Here is a 25,732-nt window from a genome sequence, read left to right as displayed (position 1 = left end):
CTAGATGCATATAGTTTGCTCATGTTGTAGCCTTACTAATTTCTTTCAGTTTATCCTCACTCTAAACATGGTTGCCCTTCATCTATTCAATATATTTTTCAGCTTGCTTCGAAAAAGGTTTAGCTAAACAAAAATATATTTCTTTGACAATCGATATTATCAACAAATGATGCGTTCTCTTCAATATGAAATATATAATAAATTTAAAAAATATAAAAAACTAAAAACCTTAAAAACCACAAGAAAATGTTTCCAGTTTAACTAACGTGACAAAAAGTACTTTTAAGTGAAACCGTTTTTCTTCAAATTAGTTTAAAACACTTCCAGTTTGGAATGTTTTAATTATTTCGATCTAATCCCATCATTAAAAAAAACAAAAAACCTAATCCAGTAACTTTTTTTTTAAAATAAGTATTTTTCAGAAATTAAATCCCTCCTCCCACACCTTCGGCAAAGCCTCCAAAAATATTCTCATAAACCCCTCCACCCCTTGATTATATATTTATTACAATTCTGCCTTCCCGTCCCTTCTCTCCATATTTTCCTTTTTCTCTTTCTATTCCCGAAATACCCTTCCATCGTCCCCTAAATTACCTTCTCTCATTGCTGCGTCGGGTGTCGGATTCAATCGGGAATCAGAACATATCTCCGAAGACATCTCTCCTTCCGTTCTTCTAGAATATTCTGTAATTTCTTTTGCTCCCTAATTTATATAATTTATTTGTGAAAACTAGAATTTTTTTTTTCAAGTTTTCGAATTTCGCCTGAATATCTAAAATTGTAAATGTGGAAATCCATAGGTTTAAGAGCTCAGTTTTAATATATTTTTAGTAGTTTTTGGGTTAGTTTTTGCATCTTTAGATATTGTTCTTTGATTATCGATTAAATTTACGCTAAAATTTTCGTCGTTTTCAGCATTATTGTACTTTAAGTTGGAAATCATAGTGAAATTTTTGTAATTAACTAATCGATGTTGTTGCAGTAACTGGTTGCTGGATGCCTATTATAGAGCTCATTTTTTTTAAAATTTTTTGTTTTTGGGCCATGATATTTGTGTTGGAGCTGACAGTTATATTGTAGGATTGAATTTTCACTGGTGTGTGGATTATTGAAATGATTTTTTACTGTTGCACGATCAAGCACGATCAGTGGCATATTATTTGGTTAAGTTTTTCTTTTTGAGGTTTCAAAATGGTAAATTCAGTATATGACTGAATGCTAATTTGATAACTTCGAAGAATTTTGAGCTAAAAAGAAGTTATTGACGAATTGCAACCATTTTCTTTAACTTCAGTTCTAGTATGAGTTCAAGGAGCCTGAAGACCATTTCGATCTTCAAATAGTGTTTTTGTTAAAGGCATTTGGTTTAGTCAGCTGTTCTTTGGTATTTATGTTAGTCTGAGTTCTAGGCATTTGAATGGCGGTTTTGTTGACCATAAAGGTCTGCTTTAAGGAGCTTAAAACCACATATCTTCAAATAGTTTTTTTTTTCTTGGTAAAGGTATTTGGTTTATTGAGGATATTCTTTGGTATTCATGTGAGCATGAGTTTTGGGCATTTGAATGAGTTGGCTTTAGTGAGCATAAGGTTTTCTTGGAGTTTATACTTCATATGAATCATATTTTTTTGAAAATATTACACAAAGAGATTCATCTCTGAAGCCAGTAATGACACCCTTTCGATGGAGACTAAACTGTTAGATGTCTGTTAAAAACAGGCTATTTCAATTCTGTTTATTCACAAGAAATTACATAAATATTTATACACATAGTGAGCCTAACTTGAAACAGACTAATTCTAGTGATGCTGTACCTAAAAACAGCCTTAAAGTTAGGGATAAAATATTTACAGAATCCTATCTGATACACTCAAATATTCCTTAATTAGGAAACTGTATTCTGACAATGTCAGACATACCAACTTGCCAGTGTCCAACTATGATGATACAGCTATATCTCCGTCCTTTTTGAGTTCCGAAACATTTGGGTTTGAAATTGAAAACTAGCTTCTAGTATTGGATATGGTCCTATGGCAGTTTCTTTGCACTGAATGTAATATTTCTTAGTTGATACTTGGGCTGGAAAATGGAGTTATTGCAATATCAGGAACCTCATTAAGAGGCATTGGAAATGCAGTCAGCCTCTATGGAAGCTATGGCCTTGCTGCTCAAATTGATTCTTTGTTTCTTGGTTCTTGAGTTATATAGATTTCGTTTGGACATGTGGTTTTTAATGTAAGTGCATCAGAATTTGTTTTAAAACTTAAAAACAGATTAATCTTCTTAAGGAACAAACACGGTTCAATCAAAGCTATAGATTGATAAGTTGAAAGAGATTGTTTATGGATTCAACTTCTGTAGCATATTGATGTCTGCTTGTTGAACCAGTATTGGTGTAATGCATGTTGGGTTATATACATGAGCTCTTAAGCTGGTTACTACTGTTCTAATGGTTGTAATAGATTATGTTCTGTTGTCTGTGATGCTATAGATCCATTCATGTAAATGTCATAGATCCATTCATGTAAATGTCCTTAACATCTGCAATTTTAATTTGCATTTTGTATGAATTGCTTTCTTCAATACTGTTTTTTGTTGTTTTACCTATCTTAACTCTTTCCCAGTTCTTAGGTTTTCGTTCAAATTGCTTCTCAAGTTGTTTGACTACTGCATCAGGTTAGAGATTAGAGCTTTGCATGCTCTAAAATAACACAGATTTATTATTTATTTCAAAAGGATCCAATGGAGCTGAAAGTTTCATCACCTAAACTTGCTGGTGGTTCTCTTCCTGATTGCATCAGTGATCCAGAGGAGAAAGAGGTCAGTGATGATGATGATGATGATCGCAACCATAAGCATCGCAGGCGAGATAGACATCCTCAATCATTAGAGAGAGATTCTATGGACCCACTATTTACAAGACCATACAGAAAGCACAAGAAACCTTTTGAAACTGGGCATCCAGTCAGAGAAAATGAATCTTTAGCAGGTGAAGCCTGGAAAAATTCTAATGGTTTGCCTCCAAAAACTGACTTGACATCTAAGTTTGATAGAAAACACCCTGGATTTGCATCACTTCCTCGAGGAGATTTGGATCTGAACCAGAGAATTAGGTCAAACCAAACATTCAACAGAGATTCTGGTCCTGGTAGGGGAAGAGGAAGGGATAACTCTTCTTGGAATCAACATGATTCTAGGTTCAACTTTGTTGATATTGCTTCTCAAATGGTTCAGCCAGGTTCTGTTGCTCCAGGTCTCTTCGCAAGAAGGAGATTACAAAATGTTTCAATTGCACAAAGCCCATCATGGAGCACCTTTGGGCTTGTGCCAGGAATACCTAATGGTAGCCTAGATACACTTCATCCTCTTGGTTTACAAGGGGTTCTCAGGCCACTGACAAATTCTTCGTTGAATAGGTGCATTCCTCGCCAATGTTGTAGAGACTTTGAGGAGCGTGGATTTTGTCTAAGAGGAGATATGTGCCCAATGGAGCATGGTGTCAATCGTATTGTTGTTGAAGATGTTCAGGTATGCATTTTTTTAATGTGATCGCTTATAAAGTGAGCCTTCACCAAATTGCTTAAAAAACTGTCATGTGGCAATTTAGTTTCACTGATGACTAGCCTGGTAGTTTCCCATATTCATCCACTTTATCATCTCTGGTTGTCAACAAAAACCATAGGGTGAACAATGTGTTGAAAATGTTTTTGAGTGTCGTGTTCCTTTTTTAACACCTTCTAATTGCTTTTGTTGGCATTACATTGCTGCAGTGCCACCAGAGGCAGGGTTTAACCTTGTGCTTTGTTGTTATGTTTTAGTCTAAATATTCTACTTCTGCAAAATATTCTCATGGTACTTTTTAATATTTTTGCATAACACCTGGTAACTGTATTTGCTGTCATACGTATTTTCCCTTCTACTTTTTCTTATCTTCTATTTAATTTTCAACCATTCCTTAACCAATGAAAACAACATGCATGCTGCATACATCATCTGCTTCTACTCTTTCTGCTAGATTAGCTTCCATGCCATTGGTCTTTAAATATCTTTTTCAAGGGAAGCCCCCTGAATAATATGGTGGTGTTATGCCAAGAAACTTCATGCTTATATGCGTTAAGTATTGATTAAGTGCACCACATTAATAGGGATGTCTGCAGTTGTACTTCTCTAACATCATTGGTATTTGCTCCACATTCTATATTGACTGTTGGAGTGGGTTCTTTTCCAATTAATGGTGTCATTTAACTTATCATCTTATTCATAATATATACACCATTCTGAAATCCAAGTAGGGAAGTTCCTTCCTTGGCTTTGATTCTTAAACAGCTAGCATTCACCATGTGTTCTACGTAACAGTAACTTTTTCTGATTTGCATAGTCTGTCACAGTTTAACCTTCCTGCTGCAGTTCCAACTGCAAAATTATTGCCAACACCTGCTGGACCTGGAGCACTACCTTCAGGTGTTCCTCCTTCAACCACTTTGATGAACAGCAAGGATCTACACAGCAAAAGCTGCAAGCCTGGAATGACTGAGGAAGCCTTAGGTATGAATGATACTTGTTCTACCAGTGCAAGTGGTGCTGATTTGTATGATCCTGATCAACCCTTGTGGAATAACAATGGCCTGGAAGCATCAGCTGCACTCTCAGGACTACATTCACCCACGATTGATGAAACAGAATCCTCGCTAAATGATGATATCTTTGATCATCATCATGGTAGGTTATGTGATAGTACTGATAATATATTGCCAATTAAAAGCACTGGGTCAGAGGGCACAAATTTGTCTGTTTGGGGTAGAATTGGTAGCTCAAAAAGTAGAATAAATACTGTTGAAACTATTTTTTTGAAAACGGTGTCGACTTTTTATTTTGAAGATGAAAACGAAAAATGGGAGTCGACACCGTTTTTAAAAAAATGGTTTTGACAGCTTAGTGACTCCACTGGGGACAAAGAGAGTCAAGCCGTAAATTGATTAATTTATATCTTTTCGTTGAAAATTAAAAATTCGATTTAAAATAAGATCCTTTCATTGCATTTCATCTATTGTTTTCGTGATCTTAGTTATAATATTTGCTTTGTTGGTTCGAGTCTTTAAATGTTTTTGCATGTTAGACTCCATAATCGCTTGATCATACCCTTTAAGTGGGAGTGAGAAGTTAGTCATTCGTGAGTTTTTCACTTCAGTATAGGATAGTGAATCGCTTCTGGGATCATCCGTACCTATGTATTGGTGAGATTTTTATCTCCTTATAGCCATAGGGAAATGTATTTTCTTAAACCGAACTCGATCTATATGAGCCTATAATGGGTGAGAATCGAGAAATCTGTTGGTTCAAGTACCTTATCTTTAGAATCGAACCACATGTAATGACCAATAGGAGCCCACTTTCGGAAGAGCCACACCAAAACATTAGCGATCGTCTGAATAGGTGTTCTGCTTTTTTATTTCTTGCTTGCTTTAATTTCATATGAATTGTACTGACTTATGTTGTTTTGCTTGTAATTGCATGGCATTTCATCATAAAAAAGGTGTCGGTTCAAGTTCGATTACTAAATAAAGAGCTTGTCATGAAGAACAAATTTTTTAATAAAGTAGAGGATAATATGGCTGTCTGTATATGGTCGAAGAAAACGTAATTGGAAAAGGGAGATAGCTTGATAGTGGGGTATATGTCAGAGTTATGGGACTTTACTTGTATTAGCGTGACACAGAATGATCTTCGGGAATTGAAAGAAATGTGAGCCCAATGGGGTGATGAAGTCAAACAGCTATTTTACGACATTACGGTGATTTACTCTACTTGACATCAAGATAGATAAGCATCTATTTTGGGCTTTGGCCCAATTTTGAAATTCGGCCTACAATTGTTTCACCTTAAAGAACGTAGATTTGGTGCCCACAGTGGAAAAATATACCATCCTATTTTGATGCCCAAGGTTTCAAGTTTACAAGAGCTATTCTAAAGCCGCTAATGTTTTGACCTTTATAAAAAAATTGATCAATATCACTGAAATTAGTGAGCAGTGGGTTACGGTTAGGATCAAACAGAAAGGAAAAAGCAAATGTATCCTCTCAAAAAGTTTGCGAGACTTGATTTTGGCACACCCAAACGTGAAAAAGAGGGTGGATGTTTTTACTTTAAGTATCTACGTGTTAGTGGTTTTCCCTGAGGCATTGGAGCATGTAGATGAAATAGTTTCTGATCTGTTTAACCGACTGGATAAGAGAATTACGTCGATTCTTGCGATTTTAGCCGAAACATTTAGGTCCTTCAATGCGTGTCGAAGAGCTAGTGAAGGTCGATTTATAGGATGTGCGCAATTGCTACTAGTTTGGTTTCATAGCCATTTCTGAAAGGTAAATAAGGTGTCATATCGGGTGTTTTCTAAGAATTACTTACCATTAAAGGAAATAGTTTCTACACTAAGACTGGATAACATATTAGAGGAAAGATAGATGGCAATCCTCTAAAATCTTCAAGAAGAGGATGTCGAGTGGAGAGCCCTTTAGTTGGTTTCCGACGAGATCTTATACCGATATGGGGATTTTAACTGGGTCCCCCTACTTGGGATTTGTGAAGCCGTAGGATATGCTCTTTTGCTCGTGTTGAGGCAGGACCGATCCAGACAGTTCATACCAACAACTTATGGGCTAGCTTAGTGCGAGTTTTCGTATAAAGGGAATAATTGTAGGAAGAAGGTACGAGAGATGTCCAACGTTTGAAATCAGACTCGCCGGATAAAGAGATTGACAGTAGGTTCGATAATAACCCCCAAGTATAATAGTTGGCAGAGTAAGAGAATCAATGACAATATTCCCGAGCCAAATCAATAAGGCGTAGGTCGATGGAAAAATATCTAAAAGTGGTCTTATTCGAGTTAGAAATTATAAAGCATGACTTTTAGAGAATGAATACAGAACTCGGAAAGAAGATATAACAACTAAAAGAGGAAAAGATACATTTGAGGCTAAATATCGATGTTTAGAAGTTAGAGACCGAGAAATAGAGAAAATGAAAGAATAAGGCTGAGGAAGATTTAAATAGTCTAAAAACGGATTATAAGAAATTGCGCCTATCGATGAGAACTGCTGGATTGGGAAAAATGTCTGAATAATGGTGACACGAGATTCAAGAAGAGAAGGCCAAAACCAATCGATTGGAGAGAAAATACCAAGACGCTTAGGGTAAAAAATAAGCCTTAGAAAATAGTTTTTCGGAAGCCCAAAACGAGAAGTTTTGGTTAATAACCAGAATAGCGAAATTATAAAAATCGCTTCATCAGCATTGTAGTCGTAACTCTGCAATGGAGCTGAAGGCGAGCTTGGATAAGATTAAATAGCTGAAAAGGAAAGTCGAAGAACTCGAGATTACGTTACAAAACAGTGAGCCTTGGGTTGAACTCCTTGAAGCAAGTAATGAGCGGTGTAATAAGTAACTTTATCAATCTCAAGGTCTAATTAGGGACAGAGATTATATTATGCGTGAGGCTGTAGCTCAGATTCAGGAGGTAGCTGACCATTTACAGATTTTAGTAGTTGAAACAGATGTATTGAGTGTGAAATATGAATTAGAATCAGACCGAGGTCAGGAATTGGCTTGGTTGCTTAGGAAAATTAAAACTTTGAGCATTAATGCTAAGCCGTATCTGTAATCCATTTTTATGTAAAGAATATTATTTTCTAGTAAAGTTCTAAATTAAATTGAATTAGACTCGACGCTTTTTTTCTGCATTCATGCATTTGCAGTTCTTCACATCATATGCATTAATTTTCACAAAAAAGACTTTAAATAAAAAAAATTATTTCAGTAATTTGGAAACCGACAAAAAATTACCAAATACGCATCTTTATGGTATAGAAGAAAAAACTAAAGCAATGGATAAAAGACTAGAAAGGTTGGAACAAATGTAGAAGGAAATGCAAAAACAGATTTAAACATAAATGCAATAATAATTGGCTAAAATCGAGCAGGATATAAGGGACCAAATGCTAAAATCACAAAGGAACGTGATGAACCAGCTAACACAACTGCTAACTGTTGGACAGAAGAAAGAAAATGGCCCTATGGTCTCTTTATCCTCCTGGTTTTACTACAACAAATTCTCAGACACAAGTCGAGATGTACAAGTGAAGGCCATCCGTTACATTCAGGCCGCAAAAATTTCAGGCCGGTGCCTTGATGCCAATCAACTATAAAGTAAGCTTAGGCTTTAACCCAGGGGATAACCCAACTAATCCTATAGTCCCCGATCTGAATGACATTGTAGAAGCCGAAAGAGCGAGAGTGGAACTCCAGAAACAATTAGAAGACCGATGCAAGTGGTTAGAGGAGAAGTTCAAAGCAATAGAAAGTGTTGACTATCACTGTAAGATCGATGCTAAAGATTTGAGCTTAGTTCTGGAACTGATGCTTCTCCCCAAGTTCAAAACTCTTAAGTTTGAGAAGTCTAACGGGACTTCTTGCCCCGAGGCTCATATTAATATGTTTTGTAGACGAATAACTGGGTAAATCAATAATAACCAGCTATTGATTAACTACTTTTAGGAAAGTCTAATTGAGGTAGCATCTAAATGGTACAAATAATTGAGTCGTACCAAAATCAACTCATTAAAGGACTTAGTTGAAGCTTTCATTAAACAGTATAGTTATGTGACGTATATGACCCCGGATAGGATCACCTTACAGAACATGGAAAAGAAACCGAATAAGAGCTTCCGACAATACGCCGAAAGGTGGAGGGAGGTTGCTATACAAGTCCAGCCACTTCTTTTAGAAAAAGAGACCACCATGCTAGTCATTAATACCTTAAAGGATTTATTCATCACTTATATGTTGGGGAGCGCCACTAAAAGTTTCTTAGATATACGTTTGGTTAGCAACATAAGCGCTGATAACTTCATCTTTTTTAATTTTGACAAAATACCACCCGGTGGCATGGGATCAACTAAGGCTCTACACATCACTACCTGCTGCAAAGGGTATACGCTATCAGGGGTGTTAATTGACAACGGATCGACTTTGAACGTCCTACCATTATCCACACTGAACAGATTGTCTGTAAACAGTTCTCACATGAGAGCGTGCCAAAATATAGTGAGGACATTTGATTGCACAGAGAAAAGGGTAATAGGCAAAATTGAAATACCTTTTCTGATCGGCCTAAACACATACGAGGTAGACTGCTTGGTAATGGATATCAAGCTTTCATATAACTGCCTATTAGGGAGGCCCTGGATACATTCAGTGGGGGCGCCTTCATTGTTGCACCAAAAGTTGAAATTGGTAACAGAAGGGCGACTAGTGACGATAAATGCTGAAGAGGACATCATCGTAGCGGTGACCAATAACGCTCCGTATTTAGAGGCAAATGATGAAGCAATCGAATGTTCTTTTCGGTCTTTAGAATTTGTGAATGCGATATTCGTTACCGAAGGGAATAGGATCCCAATGCCAAAGATATCTAGGACTACAAAAATGGGCTTGCAGTTGACTGTTGAAAATGGGGCCTTACTAGGAAGAAGACTTGGAAGACATCTCCAAAAAAGGGTTGGGGCGCCGATATTAAAGGACAAAAAAGACCGTTTCGGCTTAGAATTTAAGCCGGATGCGAGACAAAGAAAGAAAAAATTGGAAAAAAATCAAGAGAGAATGAAAGCACGGTTGACCTTTGTTTTTGGTTGGCTCATTGTAAACGACTTGGAATGACCTTTGTTGTACGTGCTCATGTTATTCACCTCGTTCTCCCTTTTTCTTGGGGTTGACCTCTTTGTACTTTCCCCTGCATCTATTTTGCCGTTTCTTACCACATTCTCAATTATTTCGCCGATAATCACTATATCTGAGAAGCTTTTAGTGGCGCTCCCCAACACATGAGTGATGAATGAAGCCTTTAAGGTATTGATGAACAACATGATGGTGTCTTTTTCTAGGCGAGGTGGTTGGACTTGTATAGGAACCTCTCTCCACCTGTGGGCGTATTGTCAGAAGCTTTTATTCGGTTTCTTTTCTATGTTCTGCAAGGTGATCCTATCCGGGGTTATATCCGTTACGTGACTATACTGTTTCATAAAAGTTGAGCTAGATCTTTCCATGAGTTGATCTTGGTACGACTCAATTAGTCGTACTATTTGGATGCTGCCTCAACCAGACTATCCTAAAAGTAGTGAATCAATAACTGATCGTTGTTGAAGTACATAGTCATTCGTCTACAAAACATGGTAATATAAGTCTCGGGGCAGCTAGTCTCGTTATACTTCTCAAACTCACGAGTTTTGAACTTGGAGGGAAACAACAAGTCCAAAACCAAGATTAAATCTTTAGCATCGATCCCATAGTGATAGTCAGCATTTTTCATTACTTTGAACTTCTCCTCTAACCACTTGTATTAGTCTTCAAATTGTTTCAAGAGTTTCACTCTTACTCTTTCGGCTTCTACCATGTCATCCAGATCGGAGAGTACGGGATTAGTTGGGTTATCCCCTAGATTAAAGCCTGAGTCTGCTTGATAGTTGATTGGCATCGAGGCACCGGCCTAAAATTGTTGGGGCTTGATTGTAATGGATAGCTTTCGCATGTGCACATTGGGTTGTGTTTGAACGTTTGTCTGGGTAAAATCAGAAGGGTAAAAAGGATCTTAATTGTCATCTCCAGTGTTGATTATAAGGCTATTTCTTTTTTCTTGTCCAACAGTTAGCTTTGTGATTCCAACATTTGGTCTCTCATATCCTGCTGGATTTTAGCTAATTGCTCTTGCATTTGGGCTTGTATCTTTTCTTGCATCTCCTTCTGCATTTGTTCCAACTTTTTTAGTCTTTTATTCATCGTTTTAGTTTTTCCTTGTGTACCGTAAGGATGCGTACTTGGTAGATTTTTGTCGGTTTTCAGATTACTGAAATAATTTTTTTTAATTAGGGTCTTTTTTTGTGAAAATTAATGCATATGATGCAATGAAATGCAAATTCATGAATATAGAAAAAATGTGTCGACTCTGATTCAATTCTATTTAGAACAACTTTACTAGAAAATAAAATTCTTTACATAGATATGGATTACAGATACGGTTTAGCTCTAATGCTCAAAATTTTAACTTTCCTAGGCAACCAAGCCAATTTTCGGCCCCGGTCTGATCCTAATTTATATTTCACACTTAATAAATCTGCTTAAACTGCTAAAGTCTATAAATGGTCCGCCACTTCTTGAATCTGGGCCACAGCCTCACCCGTAATGTAGTTTCTGTCCCTAATTCGACTTTGAGATTGATGGAGTTGCTCATTACACCACTCATTACTTATTTCAAAGAGCTCAACCCGGAGCTCACTGTTTTGTAATGCAATCTAGAATTTTTTGACCTTCATTTTCAACTCTTTAATCTTATCCAAGCTCGCCTTCAGCTCAATTGCAGAGTTACGGCTACGATACTGATGAATCGATTTTTCTAGTTCAACTATTCTGGCTTTTAACCCGACTTTCTCGTTTTGGGCTTCTGACAGTTTCTTTTCTAAGGCTTTTTTTTACATTAACCGTCTTAGTATTCTCTCCCCCATCGATCGGCTTTAGCCTTCTCTTCTTGAATTTCGTGTCGCCATTATTTAGACTTTTTCTCAACCCAGTGATTCTCATCAATAGGTGAAATTTCTTGTAATCTATTTTTATATTATCCAAATCTTCTTCGGCCTTATTCTTTCATTTTCTCCATTTTTTGGTCTCTAATTTTTTAATATTGACATCTAGCCTTAAATGCATATTTTCCTCTTCCAGTTCCTCTATCTTCTTTTCGAGTTTTGCATTTCTTCTTTTAAAGTACTGTTTTATGATTTCTAACTCAGATGAGACCACTTGTAGATATTCTTCTATCGACTGTGCGCCCTCTTGATTTGGCTCGAGAATATTATAATTGATTCTCTTACTCCGCCACCCATTATATTCAGGGGTCGTTATCGGACCTACTACCAATCTCTTCATCCGACGAGTCTGATTACAAGCGTTAGACATCTCTCATATCTTTTTCTTATAGTTATCCCTTTTATACGAAAACTCGCACTGAGCTAGCCCATACTACCTCAACACGAGCAAATGGGCATATCTTACGGCTCTTTAAATCCTAAGTAGGGGGACCTAGTCAAAATTTCCACATCGATATAAGATCTCGTCGAGAACTAACCAATGGGCTCTTCACTCGACATCCTCTTCTTGGAGATTTTAGAGGATTACCATCCATTTTTCCTCTGATATGTCATCCTGTCTTGGTGTAGCCACTATCTTCTTTAATGGTGAGTAATTCTTAGAGAATACCCGATATGACACATTATCTACCTTCCAGAAATGGCTATGGAACTAAGCTAGTAGCAGTTGCGCACATCTTATGAATCGACCATCACCAGTTCTTTGGCACGCATTTAAGGTCCTGAATATTTTGGCTAAAATCGTAGGAATCGGCGTAACTCTCTTATCTAGCCGGTCAAATAGACCAGAAACTGCATTGTTTACATGCTCTAGTGCCTTAGGGAAAACCACTAACCCGTAGATACTTAAAACATTCATCCTCTTCTTTATGTCTGGGTGTGCCAAAATCAAATATCACAAACTTTTCCAGAGAATACATTTGCTTTCTCCTTTCTATTTGATCCGAGCGTAACCCACTGTTCACTCATTTTGGTGATATTCATCAATATCTTCACAAAGGTCGGAACAGTAGCGGCTCTAGAATAGGCCTTGTAAACTTGAACCCTTGGACAACAAAGTAAGGCGGTATATTCTTCCACTGTGGGCACTAGATCTACGCTTTCGAAGGTGAAACAACTGTAGGACGGATTCCAAAATTGGGCTAAAGCCCAAAACAAATGCTTATCTATCTTGATGTTGAGTAAGTAGGATAGGTCACCGTAATTGTCGTAAAATAGCTGTTTGACTTAATCACCTCATTGGGCCCATATTTCCTTCAATTTTTGAAGATCTTTCTGTGTCATGCTGATACGAATGAAGTCTCATAACTCTGACGTATACCTTGCTGTCAAATTATCTCCCTTTTCTAATTTCATTTTCTCCGACCATATATGGACAACTGCATTATCTTTCACTTTATCAAAAAATTTGTTCTTCGTGTTAAGCTCTCTGTTTAGTAATTGAACTTAAATTGACACCTTTTTTATAATAAAATGCCATGCAACCACAAGCAAAACAACACAAGTCAGTACAATTCATATGAAATTAAAACAAGTAAGAAATAACAAGCAGAGCACCTATTCGGATGCTTGTTAATGGTTTGGTGTGGTTCTACCTAGGGTAGGCTCCTATAGGTCACTACATGTGGTTCGATTTTAAAGACAGGGTACCTGAGTTAGCAGATTCCTCGATCTTCACCCATTATAGGCTCATATAGACCGAATTCGATTCAGGGGAATACATTTCTCTATGGCTATACGGAGATGAAAATCTCACGAAGAAATAGGTAGGGATGTATCCCGGAAGCAATCCAACACCCTATACGGAGGTGAAAACCTCACGAAGTACTAGTTTCTCACTCCCATTTAAAGGGTAAGACCGAGCGGTCATGCAATGCAATATGCAAAAAATATTTAAAGACTCGAACCAATAAGGCAGGTATTATGACCAAGATAACATATGAAATGCAATGAAAGGATCGTATTTTAAATAAAATTTTCAATTTTCAACAAAAAGACATAAATTAATCAATTTACGGCTTGACTCTCTTATTCAAGTCCCCAATGGAGTCGCCAAGTTGTCGAATCTATTTTTTCTCTTTTGAAAAATGGTCGACATTTTAAAAATAAAGACGAGAGTCGCTACCAATCTTTTTTTTTATAAGGTGTAATCGGGTCACCTTATGATTGATCGTTTTAATAAAACATTTTAATTTACTAAAACGATAATTTTAGTCTACGAAATTTGAAAAAACGGGTTTGGGAGTTGGTTACGTACGAGGAAGGTTTAATACCCTCGTAATGCCCAAAATTGGTACCTAATTGATTAATTTATGTCTTAACATCAAAAGTTGAAAATTCAAAGAGAATTTAAAATACAATCCTCTCTTTTTTATTAATGTCGATTAGAAACTTTGAGCGAATAAAAATGAGAATTGAAGGCCCTTTCGTCTCAAAGTACCAAAATGTCACATCCCGTAAGTTAGGACACGACATTTGAATTCCTCGAAAGTAAGTTAGCATTTTAAATTGTTTTATTTTGAAAAATGCACTTTGATTTTTAAAGGGTATTTGGTCATTTAGATCCAATGAGAAAAATCGAGATCCCGTGAGTTAGGGTACGACTTTTTTGAGTTTCTAAATACTAAATATCGCATTTATTTTTATTTAAAATTCATGTATTTTGAAAATTAAAGGAATATTTGGCTATTTCAGTTTAACGAGAAAATCGAAACCCCGTAAGTTAGGGTACGATTTTTCGAGTTCCCGAAACGCGAAATATTACCTTGATTTAGAAATTTTCCTTCTTTGAGTAATAGTGAGCACAATACTTAACGATATGCAGTTATTTTATTTGGAGTAAAATAAAACGGCCTATTATGGATATAAAAACATGACTTTTGAAGTGATTTTAATGAAACAAGATGGAATGAAAATATCGAAAATGGCATAATAATTTGCGAATAAAATGTTACAATAATAAGTCACAATGACATGAAAACATGAATAAACGAATTATAAAACACATAATGGCAATAATCACAAAAATGTATGTTATTTTAATATCAATATCAACGATCAAAGAAAATGAAATAAAATAATGTATAAAACAATTTGAAGTAAATAGTATAAAACAATTTAAAATAAATAATATGTAAAACAATTTAAAACAAATAATATACAAAACATTTTAAAGATAAATAATATATAGAACAATTTAAACTAAGTAATAAAACTATTTAAAAAAATAATACGTAAAACAGATTTAAAATAAGCAATTTAAGATAAATAGTATAAACAATTTTAAATAATATATAGTAAAACAGTTTACAATAAATAATGCATAAGTACAATTGAGAATAAACACATATGAGACAGTTTGAAACATATGGTATATGAAACAAATTGAAATAAATAATATAATAAACAGTTTAAAATAAATAATGTATAAAAATGAAGCTAAAAGGTTAAGGATTGAATTGCAAATCAGAATAAAATTTGGGGCATAAATTAAAAATGTAAAAATTAATAAAACACAAATCAGGACCTACATAAACCCGCGAAAAACGACAGGGGACTGATCAGGAAATTAATCCTGGCCCTCACACGCAGCGTTTCATCTGGCCAGTGACGGACTAGATTAAAAAAGAAACGAAATTGAGTGCCAAATTTGCGAAAATAAAAAAGGGTAAAAGGATCAGATTGAAAACAGTCTCAAAAGCGGAAGGATTGAGGACGCAATAGACTTTCTGTCCAAAAACACGCAAATCCTAGGCGGTTTTCGAGTCGGATCCTGGGCATGGGTTTCTGAACGACGTCGTTTTAAAGCCACTGAAACAGGCCCTAAACGACGTCATTCCACTCGTTTATAAAAGCCAAAAAAATTTTTAAACCTCATTCGGCCATTCTTTCTAAACACACACACACACAAAAAAAAAACCTTCAAATTCTCCTTGCTTCTCTGACTATGGGACTTCTCCAGAGGTCTGCCCTACCGCCGCCGTAGCCAGTGGCCGGCATTGCAGGAAAACGAGCCTTTACCCTTGCCTCCGAGCGACTTTGAAGGCCAAGCAATCGGAGCCCGAATAGCCGAGAAGTGATGGTTCTCAATCCCATCCCTTTCACGGGTTGATCCTCGACGACAGAGAAGGACTCTCCGACATCGGCCATGGGAAACGAGGTAAACTTCTATCTTTTTTATTTTTGTATTATACTAAAACAATTAATGAAGAAAAATCGAAGAGAAAAAAAATTAAAAAAATTAAAAAATTTAAAAAAAAAATTAATCTTTATCTCCCTGATGATATATTGCCAATTAAAAGCACTGGGTCAGAGGGCACAAATTTGTCTGTTTGGGGTAGAACTGGTAGCTCAAGAAGTAGAATAAATGCAAAGGATAAAATAGACCTTACACCTTTGGACTGTCTTGAGAATGAAACCAAGGTAGAACAACAAGCCTTTCCTACCTCTCAAGGTACTTTGAGTCATTTGAAGTGGATCAGCAGTGAGGATGATGAATCCAAAGTTGTGGATTCATCATTGAAGTCACAGCCTGATAGTTTATGTAATAACAGAAAACCAACTCAAAAGGCACTGCGTACACTGTTTATCAATGGGATTCCCCAGAAAATCAACAAAAGAGAGGCCCTTCTTTCTCATTTTCGTAAGTTTGGAGAGGTTATTGACATTTATATTCCACTAAATAGTGAACGGGCCTTTGTACAGTTTTCAAGGAAGGAAGAGGCAGAAGCTGCTCTGAAGGCACCCGATGCTGTAATGGGTAACCGCTTTATTAAGCTCTGGTGTGCAAATCGGGATAGAATACCTGATGGTGGCATAAACAGTGGCAGTGGTGTGTCAGTAACTTCACGTGGTCTAACAGCTTCTGTTATTCCAGCTCAGAGGAAAGATTATTTTCAACCTATTCCTCTGAATTCCCCCAAGCCTCATAGTATGAATGGTCTCATGGTTCCTCCTGCACCGCGGAAAAAATTAGAGACTTTGGAGCAGATGAAAGAGGAACTACGCAAGAAGCAGGAACTGCTGGAACAGAAGCGGAAGGACTTCCGGCGCCAGTTGCACAAACTTGAGAAACAAGTACTGGGAACTTAGTTTACTTTTATATACTATATTCCTAAATATGCAGTATTTTGAGTAATTTTACATCTCAAGAACCTAATGTGTATTAATCAGGTTCAGAAGTTGCATGTTCATGGTATTTTTGAAATCAATCAGATTGCTATTGGCTGTTGCCCAATGGGCATTGTCCAACATGCATGCCTTCTATTTTCCAATAGTTCGACTGCATGTACATGCTGATTGAAGTTGAGAGAGAATGTTGAAACAGAACATTAGATTTTTTAAACTATAAATGTGGCATATGATCCCATATTAAGGCAGGTTTAACATTTGTTTATTTCCACCTTTTGCAGTCTAGTGGTGTCAAAGGTGATACTGAACAAGCTGCCAAGAGGCAAAAGGTGGACATTGCGGTTGATCCTGCAAAAGCTTCAACTCCAAGATCCTCTGGACCATGTGCTTCTGGTGCAACACCATGCACAATGGGGGTGACAGATATGGACAAATCAACAGAGAATATTCTGTCCCACAGTCCTAAATCAAAGCGGCAGTCTTGTCAATCAGCACCAGTAGGCATTCATCCATTCGTGTTGAATAAATACAAATTGGATAACAGACCTACTGCTTTTAGAGTTATTTCACCATTGCCTTCTGATTTTGCACATGTTGGTTGCTCTCTCCTTTTCCTTGTCTGAGGATATTGTTTTCTGGCTCCATCTTTTGTGAGGATGAAATTTACAATGATTCATCATCTTTTATATATTGAAAAGGAAAAGATGAAATAAGCACATTTTGCAAACAATATATGTCTCTTGTGCTCAGATGTTAGGGATGCATGTGTCCGGCATGGATATATTCAATTTCTCCAAGTTTTTCATGTATTCGGAAAAACCTAGGCAGATCATATCCCTATACCTATGTGTGTATGTGTTGGATATAGGTGTTAGGCTCAAGTACTTGAAAAGAAAAATGATTAGTCATATAGTAGCATAACTTATTAATATGTCTAGTTATTTGTAAATTATTCCAAAGTTCTTCGCTTAATGGCATAAAACTCGATTGGCTCTTCTGTTTTTCATTGTCATCAATGAAACAATTATTAGGTCGATGTTTTGAAGGAGCACTTCTCACAATATAGTGATCTTTTCTCTGTGGAGCTGGAAGATGTGGCAAATGAAGATGTTGTTATGGTATCTGAGACATTGAATGATTGCTCAGCTCATATAACTTACAGCACATGCCGCTCGGCAGAAAAGGCATATGCAAATAGTAAATGCTGGCAGGGTCACAATTTGAAGTTTTCATGGTTGACATCTAGCAATTCAATCAATGATCCGATTAGCAAAGAAACTTCTTCCGCACCAAAGGAGCCTTTGGAAGCTGATGATATCCAGACAGAAGAAAAATTAGCATGCAGCATCTCCCAAGAAGTTGCGTCAGATGATGGGGAATCTGAGAATTCTGATGTAAAGAGTTTTGTGGAGCATAAGTATTTAGCTGAAGTTTCAGAACATAGTCCATCTCCAACGTCTAGAGTGAAAGAGTAGTCACCTAAAGGCAAAGCATGTTAAATATAGGGGGCTGTCTCTGGTTTTTTTACGACAAGGTAAAGTATTCAATTTGTTGAAGTCTAGTCGCCACCAAGGTTTAACAGTTCACTTCAGTAGCAAATTGTGTTGTCTTTTGAAATTAATTTTGTAGGACTAAATGGATTAAAAGAATAGGAAAAAAGAACAATACATTAAGATTTTATTACATGAAAAGTGATTGGGAACTGATTCCCATTTTAGTTGGGAGTTTGGGCTCATTTTTAGATAGGAAATTAGGTATATAACCATGCAATATTTCCTCTGTTAAAAAACCGATCTATTTAAGGGCCAATTATTTATCCATCTCAATAGACCTGTATGAGTTAGTTCTTGAAGAAGACCAACTTGATTCACTAATGATTTTTTTAAATTTCATTTATTATTCAATAACTCTTTTCTAAAAGTTAGAAAGATTGAGGATGAAATGAAATATTTGTACATTGAAATTATAAGCAACCGGCTGGTTATTGCAGCTAAGAACCAAGCAACTTCTGCTTATACAATCTCTTGGCTTTCAATAAACCATGGATTACATATTTGCATGTCAAGCTATTAGGTGCAAACCCTAGTTTCATCATTCTATCTTGAAGCTCCATTAACTTCTCCATATCACCACTCTCTGTATATGTACTCACAAGAACATTGTAGCTTTCGGTATCGAAAATCCGGAATTTCTTGGCAAAGAAGCTCAACATCGACTCTGCTTTATCAATATCCATTTGGTCGCAGTAGCACTGGATAAGCACCCTGCATATGTGTGGATCGGGAAGGATATCAGATTTAAGCATTTTTGCCATCAAGGATTCTGCTTCGTGAGTTTTACCTATTCTACATGATGAGCATATAAGAGCTCTGTATGCAACAAGATTGACTTTTATTCTCTTACGAACCATCTCAGCTTTTACGAGCAATGCATCGGCCACATTGTTGCATCTGCAGAACGTTTTGATCAATTCGTTATAGATATCTGGTTTAGGTACATAACCATCCTGAGAGATTCTCCCAAGGATATTCTTTGCAGCGAATGGTCGATCCTCACGACATAAAGAAACAATCAAAAAATCATATATGCCGGATGATATGGAAACCCCAAATCTCCTTAGCTCTACAACCAAATTCAAAGCTGAAACCAACCTTCCCTGTTTTCGATATCCTTCTACGAGAACTCGACAAGTAAAACTATCAGGGGAAATCCCATTTCCTATCATCTCATGCACCAAATACTTCGACTCTTGCATCCTCCCCTCCTTGCAATAACCAGAAATAAGAGTATTATACGACACAATGTCTGGATTCAATCCTCGATGAACCATTCTATGGAATAACTGATGTGCCTCTCTCACCCTCCCTTCTTTACAAAGACCGTTCATCAGTGCGGTATATGAAACCAAATCTGGCACAACACCTCTCCGATACATAATCCGATACAAATCGAACGCATCATTGAGTCTCTCTTTCCTACAATAGCTACTAATCAGTGTATTATAGGTCACCAAATCAGGATCAAACCCTTCTTCTTCCATCCTCTCCAAGAACTCATTAACCTTATCAACAATCCCATCTTTGCAAAAAACATTAGTCAATATATTAAAAGTGTACGAATTTGGTCGAATCCCGACTCTCCCCATCTCTTCATACACTAACCAACACTGATCAATAAAATTCAACCTCAACAATCCATTCAAAAGACAATTGCAAGTGATCACAGAGGGCAAATAGCCGACTTCCAAAATGTTCGTAAAGGTTCTCATCCCTTCTTTAACCATACCCTTTCTCACATAACCCTTAATAAGCATATCAAAAACAACAGCATCAAAGTTACAATCTTTACTACAGCTCACCAAACTTTCAAAAAGATCTTCACAATTTGAACAGTCTTTAACAAAATCAATCAATTCACATAACAAGTTCATTGCCAAAGAGAAATTTTTAGACCAAGCCAATATATGAACAATGTAACAGTAGTTATGTGAAGAAAGTTTCATACCCAGATCGTTTTTAACCCAGTTGAAGAAAGTTAGAGCTGAAGAACAGTCAGACTGGAATCTTAATAATACCCTTGTGATTTCATGACAGCCCAAATGAGGAATAAGGGGTTTTATGTGATTTTGGAGAAGGGTTAATTGAGAGTTGTTTTGTTTGAGAGAGGATGAAATGAGGTCTACTATTTTATTAGGGTTTCGGGTTTCAGGAAGAAGATTGTAAAGTGGATTTAAGAGCGGTTTACACTGAGAGTTTTCAATGGTTTGAAGTGAAGAAGCTGAGGATGAAGAAAAGGGTAATTTTGATATGAAGTTCCCATAGAAATTGGCTGAGTTTACTAGGCTCTGGTTTAAGGCATTGAGCGAAGCTCGAGTCATGAGGAAGAAAAAGATAGAGAAAGAGCAAGGTACCTTCAGCAGCAAATAAACAAAACAAAATGTCCTATAATGTCCCCTTAAGCTCACTGCTGAACCATGAAGAAACCAAATTGAAGACTACGCATCATTACAAATATCACTAATTTTATTAGGAAACCTAAAAATTTACTCAAATTCAAGCCATCAAAGTTAGCGGGAAACTAGAAACTCTTACCCAAAGCAGCAAAGAGCACAATCAACCCGAAATCAGAATTTGATATGAAGGTTACGTTGCTGAAAAGAGACCTTGCTTTGCATTGCAGGGAAGCCCTCCTAAGCTCCTACTAGATGTGAAGAACCATGCATACAATATCTGGCAGGCTTTTGGGCTAAGAGGTCCATGAATTTGGCAGATTTAGAATTGTTAGTGGCCCAAGAGATGTACAAGGATTGATGGCCTACTGGTTGATTCTTCTCGCATATATTTGAAATGGATAAATATAATTTTTAACCTTCATTTTGTAATTAGGTCTATTTTGATATTTGAATTTTTTTTTTACTTTGTTACTTAAATTTGATAACTAGATTTATTTTGATATATAGGCTTAGATTTTGTCAAAGATTTAATGATGTAACTAATGTTCTTGAAACATAACTAAATTAGACAGTTGGACCAATTGGATTGAGAATTGACTGGTATATTGTTCCAAATAAAAGGGTTGAATCGATTGAATCAGAAATGACTTGAAACTTGTAAAAATTAAAAACGATACAAAAACCGGTAGTTGAATAGATTAAATCGGTTTAATAATTTTTAAAAAAATTATAAATTTTTAGTTATTTATTTAATTATTTTTGGTCTAACAGTTGAATCGATGAAATTGTTTGAGTAGAAAATCAATAGTCTAACCGATTCAACCACTAGTTTGGTAATTAGAACATTGTATGTAACACTTTAGGATTGTACTACATTATCACCTAAAAATTTATATAATTTTTAAAAATTTTCGAGTAATGATGTGGCACAATCTGAAAGTGTTACATAATCAAACTTTTATATTTTTTCAAGTTTCAACGATTAAAATGAATCTAATTATCAAATTCAAGTACAAAGTAAATGTAAAAAAATACATATACCACATTGTAACCACATTAAATTTAATTACGAAATTCAGAGACTAAAATTATATTATCTCAATTTAAAATCAACAAATATGAATATAAATTTAAAATTTTTAATAAACATAAACACTAATTTTATTCATATTAGTTTCACTTACAAGTGTCAACCCAAGTTTATACCCAAGTTAGAAGCTAATTATCAAGTATTTTATTCGTATTACTATTCAGTGGCAAAGCTAGGAGGAGATAGGCAGGGTTTGGAGCCTTCCAAAATGAAAAAAATTCCATTTAGATATTTTTATATTATATAAAATTTTAAATTAATAATAATAAAATTACACTTTAATCTCTAAATGATAAAAATTTAATTTAATTTTTAAAATTATAAAAAATATATAAATTATTAAAATAATAAAATTACATTTTTACTAATATAAAATATAAATTTCTAACCCTCCAATTTTTTTTACTTAGCCCTACTACTCTCTATACTGACAAAACCAATCAATACGTATCTTTTATATTTTATAATGGTTCTGATTCCTTTCATGCACCCTAGTTTTTGTTTGTTTGTTTATTTATAATCATGTTAGGTTGAACCATATTATATATTAGCATGGTACATTGATGTAACAAATTTATTTAAAAATATAAAAATTAAATATAATTTTAATTAAAATAATAAAATTAATATAAAAATTTTAAGTTTAAACTAAAATAAAAATATTTAATAATTTCACAATTAAATTAAAATTTATTAATAGATCACATTAATTTAATTAAATTCTTAAATAATAGTATACATACATTATAGTAATTAAGGGTCAAGATATTTACATTGTTACTTTGTCTATACTTTGAAGAATCATGTTCTGAATATTATGTTATTGAAAAATTAAATTTTAATTTTTTTATTGAATTTATATTAAAAAATTGTTTAATAAATTAATAAAATTAAGTTTTAAATATAATTATATTATTTCATAAAAATAAATATTAGGTTAATTACCAAATATTACTTAATATTTGATATTAAATATCAACAAATACATTTAAAATATTAAATATTAAATGAATTGTAAGCATTTTTTTCATTTCACATATTACCAATTACCAAGAAGTTTTCATTTGTTGATATATAAATCCAGATGCCTTGCTGATGATTAGTAGACTTGCAAAATTATTTGAAAACAAGTAAATAAATAGATAATCTTATGAAGTTTCTCTTGGGAAAATAAAAGAAAAATCTCTTTAGTTTTTTGCTGAAGATTTTATATATATATATATAGTGTTTTATCACCTCAAAATCATGTATATAATCACAGCACAGTTGAAATTTGGTTTGTGTTGCTGTATACTGTCAAGGAAAGGAAAAAAAAAAGGGAGAAAATTCAGAAAGTAGATCAAAGATGAAATTGTAATGATCATCAGAAAAGTTTGGAAGGTGGTAATAATGCAAACATGATGTTAGAGCATCAAAATGATTGCATCTCTATCATTTAATTATAAATTAAAACCAATACAGATGATTAAGAACCCCTTATTTTATATAAGCTGCACGCCCACATATAAACTATGGAAGGTTGGTGGTAGCTTCAAGAGTAGAGTACTGAACATGAAATGATCAGTGCCTTATAAAACTATTGTTAATGGCAACAAATAATATGGGAAATTTTTACATTAATCTGGGTATGGTTTTCTATATCCAGACTGCTTAAACTCAACCAAAATAATGAAAAATGAACCTTAATGCTAGCTTCAAATTAAACCTTCTCATCATAACTTCAGGTATAGAATCATTGAATAAATAAGCAAAGACAGTGCATGAAATGACATATATATATATATATATATATGGAGATCATGAAAATACCATAATATCACACAATTATCACCTTATGAGATTCCGTAACTAGAAAACCCTAAAGCTAGCATAGTTTTTGCTTTATTTAATTACAAGATACTTCAATTCAACCATCAAAGGCTTCCACCATCTGATCTTCCATTGCCTTCATAAGGTTCATTCCAGTGAGGATTAGGGTAGTAAATATTACAAGAAGAATTATGATGAAAAGAAGTTCTTCCCATTGGCGGTGGCATTTCATTGCAGTTGCAGGTGGCGGTGGCATATCGGATTAAATCAGCATGTATGGCATCCAATTCCCTTTGGAGTCTAAAAACTTGTCTTTGAAGAATGGAAATGGCTCCAACACAGCCATAAACAGGATCTTTCAACCTTGCTTCAGCTTCATATGCAAGGGAGTTCACTGCATCTTCTCTTTGATGGGGTGCTACTTCATTGATCAGTTTGCTAACATTGCTTGCACCAAATATTTTGTGAACATTGATAAATTTCTGGGGTTCTTCAGGTGGAAAATAGGGTGCAAAAACACAATCTGGCATGCATTTTCTCCTCAAGAACTTGCAGGCAGCACATGGAAAATTTGATGAATGGCTGGAAGAAGCCATTTTTCTCTGCCTGCGATTTGCAAAGCATAAATCAAAGCATTATAATTTGTCTGTTTCAACCATAATTCTATCTCTTCTTTTTATCAACTTATGTTTACACATATTATCTTTTCATATTTTTAAACTGGAAAAAAAGGGGGGGCCTTCTAACAAGTAGGTTAAGGACAAGAAATTGCTTAAGAAAAACCCTTTCTGGCTCTCTTCCATTACCTTTTCAAACAACTTTTGATTTTTCTCACCTGCCAAGCAGCTTTTATTGAATTTAAATACCACACTGTCAGAAACATTTTCTTCTTAAAAATTGTAGTCCCCCAAGAAAAAGTCAAAAAATAAACCAAGAAAACAAAAAACTTGCATCATTACATTAACATGCACAGATTCTATGGTTCTTTCTTGAATTTGGTCAAACATGTTGCATAAATTGAAACAAAACCCTTTCATCCCATATCCCTTGAGGACCTCAAAAATTTCCCAATATTCCAAATTTCCAATAATATGATAGATCATTTTTTTCATGTGAAAGAAACATATATACACACATAAACTTAGTTTTCAAATTCTTTGTGGGAAATAGCTTAATCATCACCATATAATAAGCAAGCATGACACGAGTAAATATCTTCAAATGAAACAAAAGGAAAGGGTGAAAAACCAGAAGAAGAATCTGTATAAATATAAAAAGCATTAAGCTAAATTAGGATGTTGTGTAGCTGAAGTTACCTATTTATATGATTAGGGTTCTTCCAAGAAATCTCTGTCCTTTTGCCTTGTTCGTCACTTTGTCCCAATGAAAAAGAAAAAGGGCAATGGCACCATAGAAAAGATGAAACCCTAGTTCCAGGAAAGGGAGAGAGAGGCCTGCAAATAAACAAAGTGAGAAAAGGTAAGGAAGATTGAAGAAAAAGAAGCATAGGCAAAGAGCATTTTGAGTGAGGAATAATGTTTAAAAAAAAGGCAAAAGAGAGGGGTAATAATGGGGGCTAAGGCTACCAAGGGATCACCTTGACACTGTACTTATAATAATAATAATAATATGAAATTAAACCACTGTTCAAGAAACTGTGTACTGAAATCAAATACTCGCATCTCTGTCTCCCTAGAACAAATAAAATGTATGTCTATATACATATATAAATGCTAAAGTTTCATTGTTGCGGCTACAACAAATAGCACTTGTCAAACCCAGATTAGCAAATTATCACAAACTGTCATATATATATATAACTTGTAATTTGATGTCAACTGATCATCCAATAAACACTTGTTAACTTTTTTTTTCTTTTATAAACGATAAACAAACACTTGTCAACTTAATAATCAATAGGGTTGGTTAAACAGATTCTTTCCAATTATTCTTTATGAGTGAAGTTAGGAAATATATTTAGTTTTATGATAATAAAAGTATTATTTTAAATAATTAAATTAAAATTTTATTATTTTTAAGAGGGTTAAAATATAATTTTATTTTTA

At 34.9% G+C, this 25,732-nt stretch overlaps 4 protein-coding genes and 1 long non-coding RNA gene across 9 annotated transcripts; 2 read left to right on the top strand and 3 right to left on the bottom strand.

The window, feature by feature from the left end:
• Positions 1 to 351: 351 nt before the first annotated feature.
• LOC108473561 (zinc finger CCCH domain-containing protein 41-like) lies at positions 352 to 7,709 on the top strand. 4 transcript variants are annotated; one of them, XM_053021517.1, is made up of 4 exons: positions 352 to 686; positions 2,735 to 3,526; positions 4,387 to 4,717; positions 5,532 to 7,709. In XM_053021517.1, the coding sequence occupies exons 2-4, from the start codon at positions 2,741 to 2,743 to the stop codon at positions 5,558 to 5,560; spliced, it is 1,146 nt and encodes a 381-aa protein (XP_052877477.1). In that variant the 5' UTR covers positions 352 to 686; positions 2,735 to 2,740; the 3' UTR covers positions 5,561 to 7,709. The 4 variants fall into 4 exon arrangements, with proteins under 4 accessions (XP_052877477.1, XP_017630706.1, XP_017630707.1 ...); XM_017775217.2 differs by lacking the exon at positions 5,532 to 7,709 and adding an exon at positions 2,630 to 2,674 and having other exon boundaries at positions 376 to 686; positions 2,800 to 3,526; positions 4,387 to 5,021; XM_017775218.2 differs by lacking the exon at positions 5,532 to 7,709 and adding an exon at positions 2,623 to 2,674 and having other exon boundaries at positions 376 to 686; positions 2,800 to 3,526; positions 4,387 to 5,021.
• Positions 7,710 to 15,534: 7,825 nt separating this feature from the next.
• LOC108473562 (zinc finger CCCH domain-containing protein 41-like) lies at positions 15,535 to 17,545 on the top strand. Its single transcript, XM_017775219.2, has 3 exons — positions 15,535 to 15,844; positions 16,390 to 16,761; positions 17,097 to 17,545. The coding sequence occupies exons 1-3, from the start codon at positions 15,833 to 15,835 to the stop codon at positions 17,436 to 17,438; spliced, it is 726 nt and encodes a 241-aa protein (XP_017630708.1). The 5' UTR covers positions 15,535 to 15,832; the 3' UTR covers positions 17,439 to 17,545.
• A 1,132-nt stretch (positions 17,546 to 18,677) lies between these two features.
• Positions 18,678 to 20,245, bottom strand: LOC108473560 (pentatricopeptide repeat-containing protein At5g40400). Its single transcript, XM_017775214.2, has one exon. It carries the CDS (start codon positions 20,243 to 20,245, stop codon positions 18,806 to 18,808), a length of 1,440 nt encoding a protein of 479 aa, XP_017630703.2. The 3' UTR covers positions 18,678 to 18,805.
• A 262-nt stretch (positions 20,246 to 20,507) lies between these two features.
• Positions 20,508 to 21,120, bottom strand: LOC128284039 (uncharacterized). The gene is made up of 2 exons (XR_008274339.1): positions 20,907 to 21,120; positions 20,508 to 20,781 (listed from the first exon to the last, which is right to left on the bottom strand). It is a non-coding gene; the product is annotated as an uncharacterized LOC128284039 (long non-coding RNA).
• A 2,498-nt stretch (positions 21,121 to 23,618) lies between these two features.
• Positions 23,619 to 25,440, bottom strand: LOC108471656 (LOB domain-containing protein 25). Of its 2 annotated transcripts, XM_053021688.1 has the most exons (3): positions 25,264 to 25,440; positions 24,983 to 25,120; positions 23,619 to 24,272 (listed from the first exon to the last, which is right to left on the bottom strand). In XM_053021688.1, exon 3 carries the CDS (start codon positions 24,260 to 24,262, stop codon positions 23,771 to 23,773), a length of 492 nt encoding a protein of 163 aa, XP_052877648.1. In that variant the 5' UTR covers positions 24,263 to 24,272; positions 24,983 to 25,120; positions 25,264 to 25,440; the 3' UTR covers positions 23,619 to 23,770. The 2 variants fall into 2 exon arrangements, with proteins under 2 accessions (XP_052877648.1, XP_017628732.2); XM_017773243.2 differs by lacking the exon at positions 25,264 to 25,440 and having other exon boundaries at positions 24,983 to 25,247.
• Positions 25,441 to 25,732: the final 292 nt, after the last annotated feature.

The sequence above is a fragment of the Gossypium arboreum genome, chromosome 11 (genome assembly GCF_025698485.1).
Source record: "Gossypium arboreum isolate Shixiya-1 chromosome 11, ASM2569848v2, whole genome shotgun sequence".
In the NCBI taxonomy this organism is placed as follows: Eukaryota; Viridiplantae; Streptophyta; class Magnoliopsida; order Malvales; family Malvaceae; genus Gossypium; species Gossypium arboreum.
The sequence above is the reverse complement of the archived record's forward strand: the minus strand, read 5'-3'. Positions and strand labels throughout refer to the sequence as shown.

Bases quoted from the DNA above. Each gene is read 5' to 3' on its own strand.
- LOC108473561 (XM_017775216.2), top strand. From the start codon at position 2,741: ATGGAGCTGAAAGTTTCATCACCTAAACTTGCTGGTGGTTCTCTTCCT. The intron at 3,527-4,386 runs GTATGCATTTTT...AGTCTGTCACAG, and splicing joins TTGTTGTTGAAGATGTTCAG to TTTAACCTTCCTGCTGCAGT.
- LOC108473562 (XM_017775219.2), top strand. The intron at 16,762-17,096 runs GTACTGGGAACT...CACCTTTTGCAG, and splicing joins TGCACAAACTTGAGAAACAA to TCTAGTGGTGTCAAAGGTGA.
- LOC108473560 (XM_017775214.2), bottom strand. From the start codon at position 20,245: ATGAACTTGTTATGTGAATTGATTGATTTTGTTAAAGACTGTTCAAAT.
- LOC108471656 (XM_017773243.2), bottom strand. From the start codon at position 25,173: ATGCTTCTTTTTCTTCAATCTTCCTTACCTTTTCTCACTTTGTTTATT. The intron at 24,273-24,982 runs GTAACTTCAGCT...TGCAAATCGCAG, and splicing joins AACCCTAATCATATAAATAG to GCAGAGAAAAATGGCTTCTT.